The sequence below is a fragment of the Spea bombifrons genome, chromosome 5, assembly GCF_027358695.1.
Source record: "Spea bombifrons isolate aSpeBom1 chromosome 5, aSpeBom1.2.pri, whole genome shotgun sequence".
In the NCBI taxonomy this organism is placed as follows: Eukaryota; Metazoa; Chordata; class Amphibia; order Anura; family Pelobatidae; genus Spea; species Spea bombifrons.
The window spans coordinates 8,943,452-8,959,759 of NC_071091.1; the positions used below are offsets into that span (position 1 = coordinate 8,943,452).

Here is a 16,308-nt window from a genome sequence, read left to right on the forward strand (position 1 = left end):
TGCCGCGGCGCGCGCTGCTTCACTGCTGGGCGCCGGATATGACGTCATATACCGGCGCTCAGCAGGAAACGCCGGCACCGCGACGGAGGTAGAGGCCTAGTGGAGGAGACTGAGGGAGGCCGAGCGGTTGCAAGGCGCCCCTCTCTCTCCTCCGCGTCAAAACAAAAAAAGAGCATTTGAGGCTGCCCGGGACTTGCCCCCCTGTAGCGACGCAACTGCCAACCCATCTACGGTATCTTCAGTGTTAATTCTCTTTATTTTTTACTGACAAAAACACAAGATAAGCACAATAAAATAACAAATAAAAAAAAATTGTTCATACGAATCCCAAGAACAGGAAGTTATGATGGCTGCTCCCATAGTAAACAAATAAAGTGGCTTTCCAATACACAGATTATAATATATATTTTATAATACCGTAAATGATATACATCCGTAAAGATTGAATTAATGTAGTAGATTGTATATTGTCAATTTTAATAATATTAATAATAGTGCCCTTTCAATAAAATGTAATATGTGAGATTTGACTTAAAATCCTGTATGAACGGGGTAAATAAACATCAGGATGCATGACCTATGAACTCTTCCCTAACGTATCGCCTCGCCAAGACCCTGAACGTAAGAACCGCTGTGGAAATCTAATCAATCGTTCGGGATTTCATTGAGTTTTGGGGATTACAGTTGAAATTCTGCTTGTACACAAAACATAAAGAGCAATGGTTAATGTGTTTTATCTTAATATCTATATCTATATATATATATATATACATGTGTGTGTATACAGCTATATATATGTATATATATCTATGTATATTTATGTATATATTTATGTATGCATATACCGTATATTTATATCTATATATTTGTATGTGTGTATATATATATCTCTATATATGTATGTATATATATTTCTCCATATATATATAGGTATACATATTGTAAATATATGTCCCTATTTCTCTCTCTCTATATATATATCTCTATAGATATATATCGGTCTTCCTTGCATGCCTTAAGGAGTAGTCACACTTATCTCCAGGTGACCCATACAAGACTACTGCCTCTTCGGAATGTGTCTCTGAGGTAAGATATGAAAGCGGTATGTCCGCCAGCCCCTCCCCGCGCTCCTCTACACATTCGTATCACTTCCTATGTTACAGAACGAGAAGCCCGACTGCGCAGGACTCTCTCACCCTTTTCTGCTTTGATGTCCACAGCTGTCCAGTAAAAACCCTCAGGCGCCTAACCACGCCCACTTTCGCATTCTCGATATTAGAATCGCCAGCCTATCGCCTGCAACGGAAGGTTCTGCACGTCCCGCACAACTCCCAGCGACTTGGAAGTACCAGGTAGGGGGCGTGTGACCAAAGATGAAGGGCGTGTCTATCGAGTAGCGGGCGGGGTTGGTTGACGGTATCTTGAGCTCGGTTGCTCAGCAGCAGAGCTGTCAGAGGGACATAGCAGTGGGGCGCCGAGAAGAGGAAGCGGCCTCCCCCACACCCGTCAGAGCATATATTTTATTTATTGCATATATAGATATATATATATAGATTATTTTTAAATAGCTATTGCAGAAAGACGAGCAGATGTATACTTAGACACATACACTAGCAGAGAATAAAGTATATAGATATTTATAATTACAGGTATATTTATTATTAGTGTTTAGAGGGTGAGAGAGAGAGGCAGTCATGGCCCAGCCAGCAGATAAGAAGTTTTTCGAGAACCTGTCCGGATCTGGTAAAGCAATTGGAGTCTTAACCAGCGGAGGCGATGCCCAAGGTAAGGTCACCTATGGCCGTCTTCATCTTCTTTGCAGTGGCGAGAGGGCCATCCTTTTCATTCCAGGTGCTGTGGACTACAACTCCCATCATGCTGGGCTTTAATACACAGCAGCTGGAGTACCAGATGTTGTAAATTCTGTATTTTCCGTGTACAGAAAATGGATTCCTATCTCATCACTTCGTTTCGCCGCTTTCTATATGTATTGTAATGGCAAATACTGTGTTTTAATAATGTCCGCATGTATTGTTATCATTATTTACATATTGCACAATGTATGACATATTCAGATTGCAGACAATTAATACCTAAGGTACAAAGGACTCACAGCCGGTGTTGCACCGGAATTACATTACCTGTGCTAATTACAGCCGGCAACACACACACCAATATATGTATATATATATATATATATATACGGTATATGTTATTATTATATAGCACCGTCATATTCCATAGCTCCGTATGTATAAATATATATATATATATATACACATCCCTATATTAGTCAGTTAGCCGCAAACAGGATGTTAGTGGCCAGCTACGGACAGAATCCCTCCATCGTTTGGCCTGGGTCCTCCCCTATGGCCCATACAGTATGATTCTGCCCAGTGTACTGTACATCACCCTTTGGCCTTTATTTCAATCTATATCCCTTCTCCCCATCGCATAGAGAGGCCTAATGGCGCATATAGCATCCTATACGTGTCTCTTTTTGTCTGGAGTCCTATAGCACCCAGCATCCATCGGCCCCCGCCGTGCCCATAGACAATGCCGACGCACCCCAAAAATACTGCTGTGGCCAAGACAGATTTTCTTTTAGTGCTAAATCTCTGACCTGAACAGAATCACGGCGGGCAAAAGTCCCAACAACCCCCCCACCCCCGCGAAATAATCCGCGTGCAATAAATGTGATTAGAGTCATTGAGCGATTCCTGGAGGACGATAACCGGACCGAGAATAATCCTCCACCTGCAGAAATAGCAGGACACTTTCTAAATCGGTTTGACCCATAGGTATAAATAACAACTCCGGAGCAAATTTCTAAATGTGGAGCAGTTACCATGGAAACCAGTGGAATGTTAATGCCGATTGCGCTTTGTCCCAGGGGGTTAAGACCTCCTGCACCTGCAGCCATCCTTATCCGGGGGGGGGGGGGGGGGGGGGAACATATGGCCTGCATGAGTGACAGCGATTCCTTTCCGATGTTAACCCTTGTCATGGCTTAATTTGTAGCAGAGTCATCTGCTGTGTGTGACTACAATTCACGTCATCCAAGCCAGTTAATATCTTGCTGAGGGTGGTAGGAGTCAGAGTGCTATAGAAAAGGGACTGGTGCAGTTTGCCAGGAAAAAAGCCTATGCTTTGCTGTTGGAAAAGACTAATGGTTTGTAAGCTGAGTGAGACAGGAGTTGCAGTCAAGGCGCATCCTGAGGTCAAGTGGTTGCCGAGCTCTGGCCTACACCCATCCTTCTTCGAAGGCAAGCTTCTTGTGAAGCCATTTTCCAAGTGATACAAATCATGGGCCTTAAATAACTCGCATTCATATAATGGCATTAAAAGATTAGCGGCAGTGACTGGGCATGCAGACTGTAGTGACAGGCCACCTATGATGGGAGGCGGATCCCACACTGGTTGCCTTGTGCTGCATTGCAGGCTTTTCAGTAAGTGATCACCCCACCTACAAATGTGATGTGAAGCCGTTAGCTGCGTGTCATCCCTATAATGTGACATATACCGGGGCGAAGTACAGATCTCCCTCATACAGCCCAGACATGGATCCGTTACACATATGCTGGTGGGCGGTACCTGTATGCAATGTATAGAATATGCTATCTGTTGCCGTATACACTGACGCTGTCCTAGTAAAGATTGAGTATGGGGGGGGATTGGGTGGGCATGTCAAATGGCAGCTATGACCAGAAGAACACCCAGTTACTGAAATGCAATGGAGAGCACTTTGGCACACAGATTGTTAACAGTGTATCTATAGTAAATTAATGATAATGAATCGATAATAAATAAAATACTAAATTAAAAAATGTATTGCAAACCCAGTCACAGAATCTGACCGTCACCAAGGAAACGGCATCTTCCATAACTAGCTTTTGTAGACTAAAACTCCCATCATGCTGAGGATACAAGCCTGCGGTGACAGCCTGCTGGGAGCTGCTCTTCAGTTCACTTTGTTTTACTGTATCTGAATTATGTTGTCGGACGTGCTCCTGGGTTGTAGATAAGTGGGACAGACTCCCAGCAGAAGTGGTAGAGGATAATACAGTGAGGGAATGTGAACATACCGGTACATGGGATGGGGGCATATGGCTCGTGTTCTGAGGTTGTTACAGGATGAAAAACGAGCGACTAGACGGGCTGAATGTCTTAATGTTCTTTTGTTTCCTCCATCTTTTCCATTTGGCTGCATGTGCTTTGTGGGAGTTGTGTGCCCCCTGCGAGACGCCCCCGCCTTGCTGTCTGAGTGTACGTGCCGCACGCTCACTCCTCGACTGCCTTCCTATGAGTCACACAATCTGGGAGGAAACCCTCTCGTTCTGTTACAGCATCGGCACCGTGGTATTCAACATAGAGATATTAACCCTTTCATAGCCCACCAGGAAGATTGGATACAGTCGCTCGCCAAAAGGGCTACCGAAATGGCTCTTAATACTGCTCGTCAAGGAAACTTGACAGTATTTAAATATAAACTTAATTGAGTCACCTGCATTCAAGCAGGGATATCATCCATAACCTAACGGGAGCAAAAGTCTTATATATGATCACAGCAGTGTAGGCTTTGAAAGGAGTCCGTTCCAGACTGTGTGACCCTGAGAACCAGCCCCTTCACCCCGAGATGGGGGCAAAACCCCTGAGACTCCGGGTCAAACCTCGAGAGTTTGCGGGTATGACCCATCGCGTGCTTCTAGCTTTCGGGTTCTGTAAATGTGCCTCGAGAGCCTCCTGTCTTTAAGGCACACATGCTGTATAGGGCCGTATATCGCAGGCCTGTACCCCGAAATATCCGGAGCGTTGCTTGAGACCCTGGAGGTATTTGTGCCCTGGCCGAGGCGCAGGAGGCTGAGTGCTTTCCGATAATGACTTCCATGAAGTGTGAACGCAAAAATCCATGGTATAAATCCCTCCCGGGGCGCAGGCATTGGGTATTGATTACTGCTTTCCGTATACAGAGGAGATCGGGGGCAACAAGGTCAGCGAAGGAGCATCAGGTGCACATCTTCGGCGTGACCTCCCAAGGTCATCAGAACGCAGGAATATTTAGAAGTGAGATTGGAATGGTCGGGGGAGGGGATTTTTTTTTTGGTCATCGGAGCCCGTAGGGGAGAAAAAAGAAATCAGCAGCCAGCGGTTTAAAAATAGACCTTTTATCCTTCGCTTTTAGCAAAGGAGGCATTTGCTTTTTGTGTCCTTCAAACATCTCAAGAGCAGAAGACAGATTCTAGCAGAGCTTTCCATGTCCCAGAGGCACTCCAAAGGGTTAAAACACAGTTTGGGATCCTCTAGCTTTGGGGGGCACACGCATTACAGGTTTTTGGGGGGTATGAGATCACACTGCTTGCTCATGGACCAGTTGCTGGTTTTTTAATTAGGCCACCTGTGCTAAAGCAGCATTGTCTTTAAAACATCAGCATATTATCCATAAAGAGGAGTTTAAATAATTACAATAATATTAAATGGACTGTTTGGTTGCTCTTAAAAAAATAGAATTGCTCATTATAAAAAAATACTAACATGAGTAATGTATGGCATGAATATGGGCCTTATCGCTATAGCAACCAAAGGATTAACCCGTTCCATTGGTTGCTATAATGAATAGACAATGTTTGTTTAGTGGAGCCATTTTTATTATACATGTGTTTGATAGTGCTGGAGTAAGCTGGGGCCGTAGGTATGGTACGAAGTGGTAATAGTAGTGCTATCACCATAGCAACCAATAAAACGCTCCAGCTCATAGCTCCGCCGACCTCTTTCTGGATGATCTATTTCCTTACATTAAAAATATATGTATCAACGTGAGGGAATCTCAGCTGTTTTTACTTCCCATGAAGTATTTGGATATAACTTCAGGCACCTTATACGTGGGAATAATTCTCTGCCGTGGCCGTGTAACCGGGTCGTTGCCGAGCTGATTACATTCATCCTGTTACTATGAGAACGTCAGATAAAATAAGAATCTGTTTTTTTTTTGCTGATAAAAGTTTAACTAGAAATAAGATTATTATAAAGGTGAGCCGCAGAGGTTGTAGTTTTAACTATTTTATTATTCATTGGCTTGGCTGGCCCTGTATAATGAATAACTTAATACTTAAGGAGACATTATACAGGGCCAGCCAAGCTCTTCATGCAGTAAAGCTCACTGGGGTTGGACCTTCGTAATGTATAGTGAAGGGAAGGTGCTGAAACACAGCTCGCCTGTCAACGCACTATTTAGTGAATAGACCCCATTGTATCTGCCTGGTGGTTAAGAGTCAAATGCAAAGAAAAACAGATGCTAAAAACAGGCGGAACGGTCATATTCTAAACAAACTGCCGTTCTCTGCCGGGGTAATGTATATAATATTATGACCGGATAGAAGTGTTGCGGTATTTTATTTATCGCTGCGCAGCGTATTGATTTCCAGTGACTTGTGGATTTGATGGATTGGGAACGAGAGACGATCTCGGCTCATTATGCAGTCGTGACAATTCCCCCCGTGGGAACGTTTCGAAAAATATTTGACGTGGAATTTGATGGCAGGGAAGACCCTCTCTCCTCGCCTGCGCGTCTCTCCCGATGTAAAGACTCTTCGTCAGTCGTTGGTCCCGATTCAGAAGCCAAATCCCTATCCCATCTATGTTCAAATCCCTGTACTGTAGTATCTTCTACCACCTCTGCTGTATAAAAAAAACAAAAAACAAATTCAGTTTATTATAATGGTGAAAAATGAGCAAAATATGGTTGAGATGAACAGCTTCGTTCCATACCTGGGGTCCCTGGATTAAATATTAACCCTTTAATGGCCCATTATGCATTAAGCGACTCATCAAATGTGTTAACCTAATGGCTCCAATACCGGTCGTCATGGAAACCTTGACTTGCCGTTCTTTACAGATACACTTAATTACGTCACCCGCATGAAAAACAAAGATATCAACCGTAAAATACAGGCGAAAGCACCAATTAAGGGTGATTAATGTATCAGTGTAGATGACTCGGCTCCAGACGGTGTGGCCCTAAGATTTCGGCTCTTCATCCAGAGACCCTGGAGCAAAAACCCAGTATGCTTTACAACTTTAATTCACTTAAACTACATGATTTTTATACATTAAGCCATTTGGGGTTATTAATAATGAACATTCTGATCCAAACTTTTAGAATTGGGTTTCCTGATGAGAGACGGATCCCCGATTTATCTGATTTAGATAGAATGCAGGATTTAACGAGCTACTGAAAATACCAGATTTCATAAGTTTTATTACAGTCGGGGGAATCCGTGTATTGCAAAACGAGGCCCGTGTCATCATTGTCCTCATCTGACTTATTACTTAAAAGTGATTTTTGAATGGAAATGACCGTATATTATAACACGGTTACGCACCGAACAGGAGTGCTAGATCTCATAATGTTTTATTCATAGCAAGTAAAAGGTTTGTAGCTGACAACACCTGGGAGGCAAGAGGGCAGTCGCTGGTTTAAAAAGGAAGTTTACCATGTCATCAACGTGCATCCTACACACAAGCCCTGCCACAGAACTCAAGATGAATTATACTTGTACGAGTATAAACTGGATCAGAAATCCAGCGCAGACGGGGTTAATGTTGTAAATGACAGTTGTAGCTGGAAACGGCTGATTTTTAATAGAATCTCTTCACAGGCGTACAGAGGCCTTTATCACTCCCATCACTCCTGTGTTCCAATGGCCCTTTATCACTCCCATCACTCCTGTGTTCCAACGGCCCTTTATCACTCCCATCACTCCTGTGTTCCAATGGCCCTTTATCACTCCCATCACTCCTGTGTTCCAATGGCCCTTTATCACTCCTGTGTTCCAATGGCCCTTTATCACTCCCATCACTCCTGTGTTCCAATGGCCCTTTATCACTCCTGTGTTCCAATGGCCCTTTATCACTCCCATCACTCCTGTGTTCCAATGGCCTTTTACCACTCCCATCACTCCTGTGTTCCAATGGCCCTTTATCACTCCCATCACTCCTGTGTTCCAGTGGCCCTTTACCACTCCCATCACTCCTGTGTTCCAATGGCCCTTTATGACTCCCATCACTCCTGTGTTCCAACGGCCCTTTATCACTCCCATCACACCTGTGTTCCAATGGCCCTTTATCACTCCCATCACTCCAGTGTTCCAATGACTCATTGTGTTCGCTGATCCAAGTTTAAGTATAAAAGGCTAATTGATCATTAGAAAACCATTTTACAGCTAGAAATGTCCTTTTTTTTCCATGAGAACAGCTAAATGACCCCAAACTTTTGTGTGTATATATATATATATATATATATATATATATAATAAGTGAGTCTGTTCCTTTTTGTTTTCTGTATTTGGTAAAATCTGTGTTTTTCCTCCCCAAGGTATGAATGCTGCAGTTCGCGCTGTGGTGCGAATGGGAATCTACGTTGAAGCTAAAGTGTACTTCATTTACGAGGTTAGTTTCTCCCGCCTTTCTTTGTTTTTGCAGCTTAAATGAAAGTAATTAAATCATAAAATATTCCTCTCCGCGATCAAAGTTCACGTCAGAAATCAAAAGTGAATTACTTAATGGTGCAACATCCGGTATCATACGCAATATCTATTATTTTTTTTTGTTTTCTTTTTCTATGAGAGGTAGACAGCTTGTGTAATTTGCTGAATATACTATATTTTCAGGAACATAGGAAAATGTAAGGTTATGCATTTGGAGAAGAATAATACATTACGTCATGTGTGATAAACTCAGCTTTATTATGAGAATATATATAAAACTTTTCTTCTTTGTAATAGGGAGGAGTTGATAATATCTGGTTGGGCAGACTGGACGGGCCGAATGGTTCTATGTCTAAAGTTAAATTAGCAAAAAGTTAGCTTATTTTTTACTGTTGTTATCTACAAATTCCAGGGAGCTTTTATGAATAAAAAGGCTACCCGGAGCCTTCCTTCGGGTGATGCGGCCAGGACTGCACACTGACATCAGGGGGCGCTACCATGACATTGGTGGGCATTCCCACTGACATCAGTGGGAGGTCCTGATGACGTCAGTGGGAGTTCCTGCTGACGGCAGCGGGAAACAGCCCCATTTAAGGAAAAAAGGGGCGGGAGCGGGGCGTGTCAAGACCCCGCGACCCGGAGGATTTGGGTTTTGAACCGGAGAAGCGGTGCTTCACCCGGCAATCTCCGGGTCAAACCTGGAGAGTTCCCAGGTATGATAATAACTAAATGTAGGATAGACAGTCAATCTGAGTACACATAGAAATGGGAACAAGGGAGAAAATATAAAATATTACAATTTAACCCCTGTTAGCCGATGTTACATTGCAGTCCCAATACTTCTCATAAAATGGGGGTCTAGCACTCGTTTTAGGAGGTTTTACACTAAATTCTTGCTATTTTAGCATAAAATGATGGCTCCAAACACATCTCTAATTTAGTTCGAAGGGCAGAATTAGACGCGATAGGAAAGGGTTAAATTCAGCGCTGCTTATTTTTCACAGTTTTAAATAAATGGCAGCTTTTACTTCCTGTTTGATGGGGAACTGAAAGGGGGCTCTCAGTTACCTGCCGTTAGCTAGTTCATTTGGATTCGTCTCGCATGTAAGCAGAAAAATACCATTTCTAGAAAGTTTCCAAAAACTTTAAAGCATGAAACTAGAGGCACCAAATCCAAACTGCCAAAAAAAAGCCCCCAGTGAGTAAGGAAGCTGAACTCCAATTATACATTTAGCTTTAAACGTTTCTGAGGGGGTAATTACAGCTTCCAAACAGAATCCCGTGTATTTTGATAGATTTAACACCAAAGGAAACATAAAAACGGCTTTTATTCTGTAAACTATCCCTGGAAGTCACCTGGAAGGTTTTAATTAACAGAAATAGTTTTTTTTTTTCTATAGTTTACCTCTCCCGTTAGGGATTTTTGGTTTTAATGGAGAGTTGGCTGGCGTCACTGGACATTTCCCAATAAATATATGCTTTTTGGGTTGGCCCAAACCTTTTGTTTTACGAGGCTGGCTACGCGAAATGGGAGTTGTACTTTTGGCAGGCTTGCAATATTTTCAGCGCTTTCCCCTCCTGCTCAGTGGATTCTGGAAATAAGTAACCATATCAACAGGGAGATGATCGTTTAACCCAAAAAATATGTTTTAGGATAAGACATATCAAGAAAGATAAAAGGATCTCAACATGTATAGTGTGGAGAGGAGAGAGAGAGAGAGAGAGAGAGGAGAGAGGGGAAGAGGGAGAGGGTGAGAGAGAGAGAGGGAGAAAGCGAGAAGAGGTCATAGTCTGATATTAGCGGGTTAGAGGCTTAGATGTAATATAAGAAAGTTTTACTTCTTATCTTTCGATTTTTATAGCGCCATCATATTCCGTAGTGCTGTACAATGGGTAAATAGGACATAACAAATAGTACATAACAATTTTCACCTACAGAAACAAATGGTAAGGAGGGCCCTGCTCAAACGAGCTTACAATCTACTTCACTAAGAGGGTGGTAGACAAGTCAGACAGCCTTCCAGCAGAGGTGGTAGAGGTTCACACAGTGATGGAATTTAATCAAGGATTGGGGTAGGCATACAGCTCTCTGAGTACAAAACGAGAAACGAAGGCTTAATCCGTTTGAATATTTTTATAGCAGACGGGATGGGCCAAAGGGTTAATGTGCCAAACCCTGGCTGAGAGATAATTAATATAGCCTTAGTGAGTTAATCATAATCATTCGAAAAACGCAAGTTGGAGGAGGTCACCCGGGGTGATCCAACAGTCAGAACATGCAGCTGACTTAACCGAAAAATGTCAGAGCGGATTAGAGTCTGTTTGGCCACGCAAGAATAAAGTAGGGCATTTAAATGAGAAATCTGTCTTTTCAATAGTCAGCATAAAAAAAAAAGCACTGAGCTGCCAGGGCAGATTTATAATCCAAAATACTTTAATTTTAATAAAACCTCTGTATAAAAAATAACATCTATTTTAAAGGTCCACCACCTGCACGTTTCACCTTACTCATAGGTATTGCTTTCTTCTCGGCAGAGGGTGGGGCTATCCACATGTAGGGGTGGGGCTAGCCTTTAGTGGGTGGGGAGTAGGCGTGCCCAGAGAAGCATGGCTCACGGGAGCAGGAAATGCCGGTTGTTAGTAAGCAGACCTCTCCCAAGTCACATGATCTCACAGTAATTTACGGTTTCCGTGCGGTTACATGTCTGCTTTCACAGGTGAATAAAGTAGTCGTTTGTGCGGACAATGCGTTTCCGGTACATTCTGATCGTTTCGGTGGGAAGGTTTTTTTTTTTACGTCTTTAAGTAACGTTAACATCTTGGGGGGGGTTGTGTTTGGTAAAACAGAAAAGCGACAAAGAGCTTTAGACACGGAGTATATGAAACTTGTTTAAACAGAACTTATCCCCCGGGGCCAGCATTCCAGGCGAACTTAAATAAACATCTTTACTACAGAAACAATTATTACAATCAGAGGTTTCCATCTGGAATTCTAAGGCACAGAGCTGGCCCGGTGAGGGTTTATTTGTTGCACCTAGCCTTTAAAAAACACATAAGTCTGCTACTCAGCATCAGGTGACTTGCCGGGGTTACTTATGGGAAATACTTATTGCAGGGCTATATCATTATCTTTGTTGTCCCAGGGTAGGCTGCCAAGGCGCTCTCTCTTCTGGGGGGAGTGGCTTCCCATAAAGGCGTGGCTAGCCAAGCGTAGGGACGGGGCCAGCCTCAGGGAGCCTTTAGTGAGCAAGGGCGGGGATTGGGGGAAAGTGGGCAGGGCATGTGTAGGAATGGGGCTTAGAGAAGGAAGAAACTTACCCAAAGTCCCGTGGAAGCAGAGCTTCGCCCGGAGACTTCGGATTAACCCCAGAGAGATCCCAGGTGTATATTTGTTTTAAGTTTCTATGGCAACAGCCCATTAGTGCGTGCTATTGTGTCACATTACATTTTTTTGTGTATTTACGACTAATAGGAATGGTTTTTAGTTATTATTATTTATTGTTTTATATAGCGCCATCATAATCCACAGCGCTGTACAATGTTGCATTTATTAAGTGTAAGTGGAACAACAGCTTTAAAAAAAACAAAAAAAAACAGGCATCATCCGTTATTTTTAATGATATCCCTGAGCAAATGATTGCCTACCGTGAACAAGCGGTTAGTGTTTCGAAGTTGGACCGTTACCAAAGAAATGTTAGCAGCTGATGAAAACCAGCGAAACCAGTCTCCTGCTCTCCAGACACAGTCCAGCTCGCACCGTTACCGAGCCGCAGAGTGCAGACGGAAAGGAATTTTCCAAAGAATACATTCTGGCAGACTAACATTTCGACACGGACACAGAAATTGATTAATTGGTATCTACATCATAAGAGGGTCCCCGAGACCACCGAGTTCTGTGTAGCATCTTTGGCCTCTCTATAATATCTGAGAATTATAAGGATAAGGAGACAGAATGCCGTCTTCACCATTTCTTCCAGTTAGTCTGGAATAATAGTTTGTTGTATTCATTAAAGGTGTTCTTCCACTTAGATAAATAAAACATCATCGTGTTCTCTAGCATGACGACATGCAAATAAACCTTAGCGGGTCTGTCATTGTATGGATTCCATTTGAAGGTTTACTCACATAAAAAAAAACAACAGAAAATAGTTTGAGAAGCGTTTCCAGTTTCTCAGATTTTTTTACCGCATGACAATGACGTGTTCCCAGCTAAAAGCATGACTGGCGGCAAAGTGTTACTTAATTAAAGAGATACTTCAGTATCCCATCCTGCCCCAAACAAGAACGAATGCATAAAGTTACTTTAAGTGTTTCAATAGGCATTCTTCAACTTATAAAGAAAGCAACATAACTTTAGGGGAAGCTGCAGCCCCAAAGCTGCAACACATATTCCCCACTCCGGGTATTCATTTCTCAGTCTCTGCTGTTGAAGCAGCCAATCGGCGACAACGAAGCACCCTCTATCAGTGGGAGCACTTACTCAACATGCTTGTGGGTGGTCTGGTTAGACCCACCTAGAACTCTCACACAAGCCAGTGATGGAGCTGGATGGTAGTAAGCAAGGTGCACATGCGCTTTAGTGAGCGGCCAATCAGATCTACCGGTTTAGGAGAAATTTAAAGGGACCACTCGACTATCCTATGTGCTGAAGTGTTCCTTTATAGAATTATTTCCGGAAAGGGTTTGGACTGCAGTACCCACAATGCATTTCAGTTATTAAAGTGTAATAATGATTAGTGATTAAGCCAATGCTGCATTTAGTTACAGAACTGTTACATCCGGCAGAGTAGGTGGAACAGCACCTTTAAATCCATCGAAGTTCCCTTGTCAGATTGTTAGTTCTTGGGGAATATGGGGGGGGGGGTTCCTGGGGCAAATGAGAGGAATGCATATAACATGGCTGGATCCCCTGAACGCTGCATATAATCGGGAGAATTGTAGTTCAGCGTTATTGTAATATCTGCGTTTGAGAAACAGGATAAACCAGCTTCCCAATGTAAATTTATTCTGCAAACAAAGCAAAAAGGATCAAATTACCAAAATCAACACTATTACGGCCTTCTTAATAAGAGTGCATATTAAAGTACTTTATGGGTAATTTAATATGAATTAATTCAAATAAAAAAATAAAGCGGTTACCTTTGGGAGAAGCTGCAGCTCCCCTGGTGAGGGGCAAGCTTGAGCTGCCCTCCTTTCATCTCCGTAAGTGAGGCACCAAGAAACCTACCTGAATGCAGGGTCACTACCTGAAGCTCTACGTGTAATTCCACATATAGCCACCAGGGTGTCTAGGCTAGCAGCGTTTACCCACTAACTGGATCCCTTTTGTACCCCTTGGTACGTGTATTCTATGTATTCCTCAAATGTAAGTGTGTTTTGGACTGCGTAGAGCACATTGACATGCTTTTTTACTGGGGCCCCTTGACTCGAGTGGCCCTTCTAAATACCGCCGGCCTTCCCACAGTAACAGTGGGGGGGCCGATCACTGTAACATTACATGGACCTGAGATCAATGAGCCAAATAAAGCCCTCTTAGTAACCATTGATAAATATATCCTATTCTACTGTGTCGTATATTTAATTGGGGTGCCATTGTTCTTTTCCATTGTAACAGGGGTACCAAGGAATGGTGGATGGCGGGGACAACATCGTGGAAGTATCCTGGGAAAGTGTGTCAAGCATCTTACAAGTGGTAGGTACAGAAGCGTTATTAAAACGCAACCTCGGGCATAATTAATGCCGAAATGGGAATATTAGATCATTCATGTAAAATCAGATTATCTGCAGGCATCAGGACAGCGCTATGTGTCAAATACACAGCGTTATTATTATAGACAGAACACCGGGCATGGGATTCAAATATTAAATGGCTTTTGGTTTTTAATGTTCTATATTTTAAGTTAATGAAGATTTTCTAACTGATGGATTATACGAAGTTAGATCTTGAAGATTCTGAGTTAATGGTTGGCTGGATGAAAAATGTTACCTGCAGAATATGGAACTTGGCAACCAACTGTTTATAATGAAGGGAAAAAAAAACGGGTCGATTAGGGGGCTGCTGGGTATTTCTGTTTTGTCAGTAAGCTCTTGTTCCTTGTGTCAGGGTGGGACCGTCATCGGTAGCGCTCGTTGCAAGGCGTTTCGGACTCGCGAAGGTCGCTTGCAGGCCGCTTGCAATTTAATTCAACGCGGAATCACTAATCTGTGCGTTATCGGAGGAGACGGCAGTTTGACCGGGGCAAACCTTTTCCGAACCGAGTGGAGTGGCCTTCTGGAGGAGCTGGTGAAAAACGGTAGGTCGTGTTTCACCCCCCATTGCATTTCCTCCTTTATTTGGTCCAACAAACCATATTTTACACTAAAACATTTTTGGAGCAAACTCAGTAATATCCAAGACCCAACTCCTCTAAAATATAGCAGACCTAATCCCTCAGAACCAGTACATCTGTTTTCCTGAGTAGTACTCTAGGGGCTTTTTTTGTGGGTGTTTCACCAGTTGTTGACGTTGTTTAATTAAATGATATTATTACAGGCAAAATTGAGCCAGCAGCAGCAAAGAGCCATTCACATCTGAACATAGTGGGAATGGTGGGATCCATTGATAATGACTTTTGCGGAACTGACATGACAATCGGAACCGATTCTGCTCTGCACAGAATCATTGAGGTCGTAGACGCCATCATGACCACAGCCCAAAGGTAATCTTACACAATATGGAAAAAACAGAACAAATTCTGGGGATACAACTTTAAAAGTACTCTGTAAAAAGAATAAAAACCACAAATGGTGCAATAACGTTTAAAAGGTTTAAAACAGCCCCCACTAGTTGTGCCACACAGTGCAAGCAGATCATCTCCAAAACCACGGAATTTATTCTGGAAAGAGTCTGGAGAAGGGCTACCAAAATGTCTCTCAGTTTACACAATAAAAAAATATCAGAGGAGATAAAAGGAAGCATGTTAGACCCTCTGAAATCTCACTCGAGCCAGTGCTGGAGGTAAGTGCTGGTGCGATAGCGTTTGGACGGCTAGATGTTCCTCAAGGCAAGCAGATGGGGTGAAGGGAAAAAGAGATGTTCCCCATTATGCCTTTCAATGGGAAGAAAAAGCTCTAATGTAAGGTGACACACAAAGTTCACGTGCATTGAAGTGCGTGGGATGGCTGGAGTGTACTTTAAAAATGGCATACTGTCACAACGCTGTGGTCGAGGCAAGCACAAGAAAAACGCTTTGGTCTCTACGATGATTGCTTCAGATCAAGCACTTTGCAGCAGAACTGCTGCAATCTTGCCTAGATAAATATATTTCATGTTATAGATATATTTCAGGTTATAAATATATTTCATGTTATGTATATTAGAAGAGAGGAAAACAGGAAAAAGGATAATGAATCTGCCTGTCACTTTAACCATGAACCACTGGTGGTACCTGAGGCTCCAAATCCACCATTCTTGAATGTGAGGTCTCATAATAAGTCAAAAACACTTTGCCGTCCATTGTTACAGCAAACAAATTAAAATACATGAAAATATGGACATGACTAAGACACACGCTGTAACACAAGGCGTGTAACCATGGGTGAGGTAATGACTTTGTGCGTTGGGTCTGTGTTTTAGATATGTCCGTATTGACATAAGTGTATTTCGCTGTACAGTTTAGGGCTTTTGTCACATCTGGCACCAGAAGCTTACAGAGCTGTTGGCATAGAAGCTATTGTTAGAAACAAACCAAAATGGCGGCCCCTCTCTGTCACCCCAATGATTCATGTGCTACGGTTTGAATTCTTGAACGACTCCCAGCTGGCAAACGCACAGGACATGCCGGAC

At 42.8% G+C, this 16,308-nt stretch overlaps 1 protein-coding gene across 5 annotated transcripts in view; it reads left to right on the plus strand.

The window, feature by feature from the left end:
- Window positions 1-1,476: 1,476 nt before the first annotated feature.
- Window positions 1,477-16,308, plus strand: part of PFKP (phosphofructokinase, platelet) — a 34,884-nt gene continuing 20,052 nt past the window's right edge. For 4 of the 5 annotated variants that reach the window (XM_053466289.1, XM_053466291.1, XM_053466290.1 and 1 more), the window contains exons 1-5: window positions 1,479-1,785; window positions 8,372-8,445; window positions 14,098-14,175; window positions 14,587-14,776; window positions 15,016-15,181. In XM_053466289.1, coding sequence (XP_053322264.1) covers window positions 1,695-1,785; window positions 8,372-8,445; window positions 14,098-14,175; window positions 14,587-14,776; window positions 15,016-15,181 — 599 coding nt within the window. In that variant the 5' untranslated portion in view covers window positions 1,479-1,694. Of the gene's footprint in view, window positions 1,786-8,371; window positions 8,446-14,097; window positions 14,176-14,586; window positions 14,777-15,015; window positions 15,182-16,308 lie in introns of all 5 variants that reach the window. The other variant, XM_053466294.1, reaches the window with a different exon arrangement.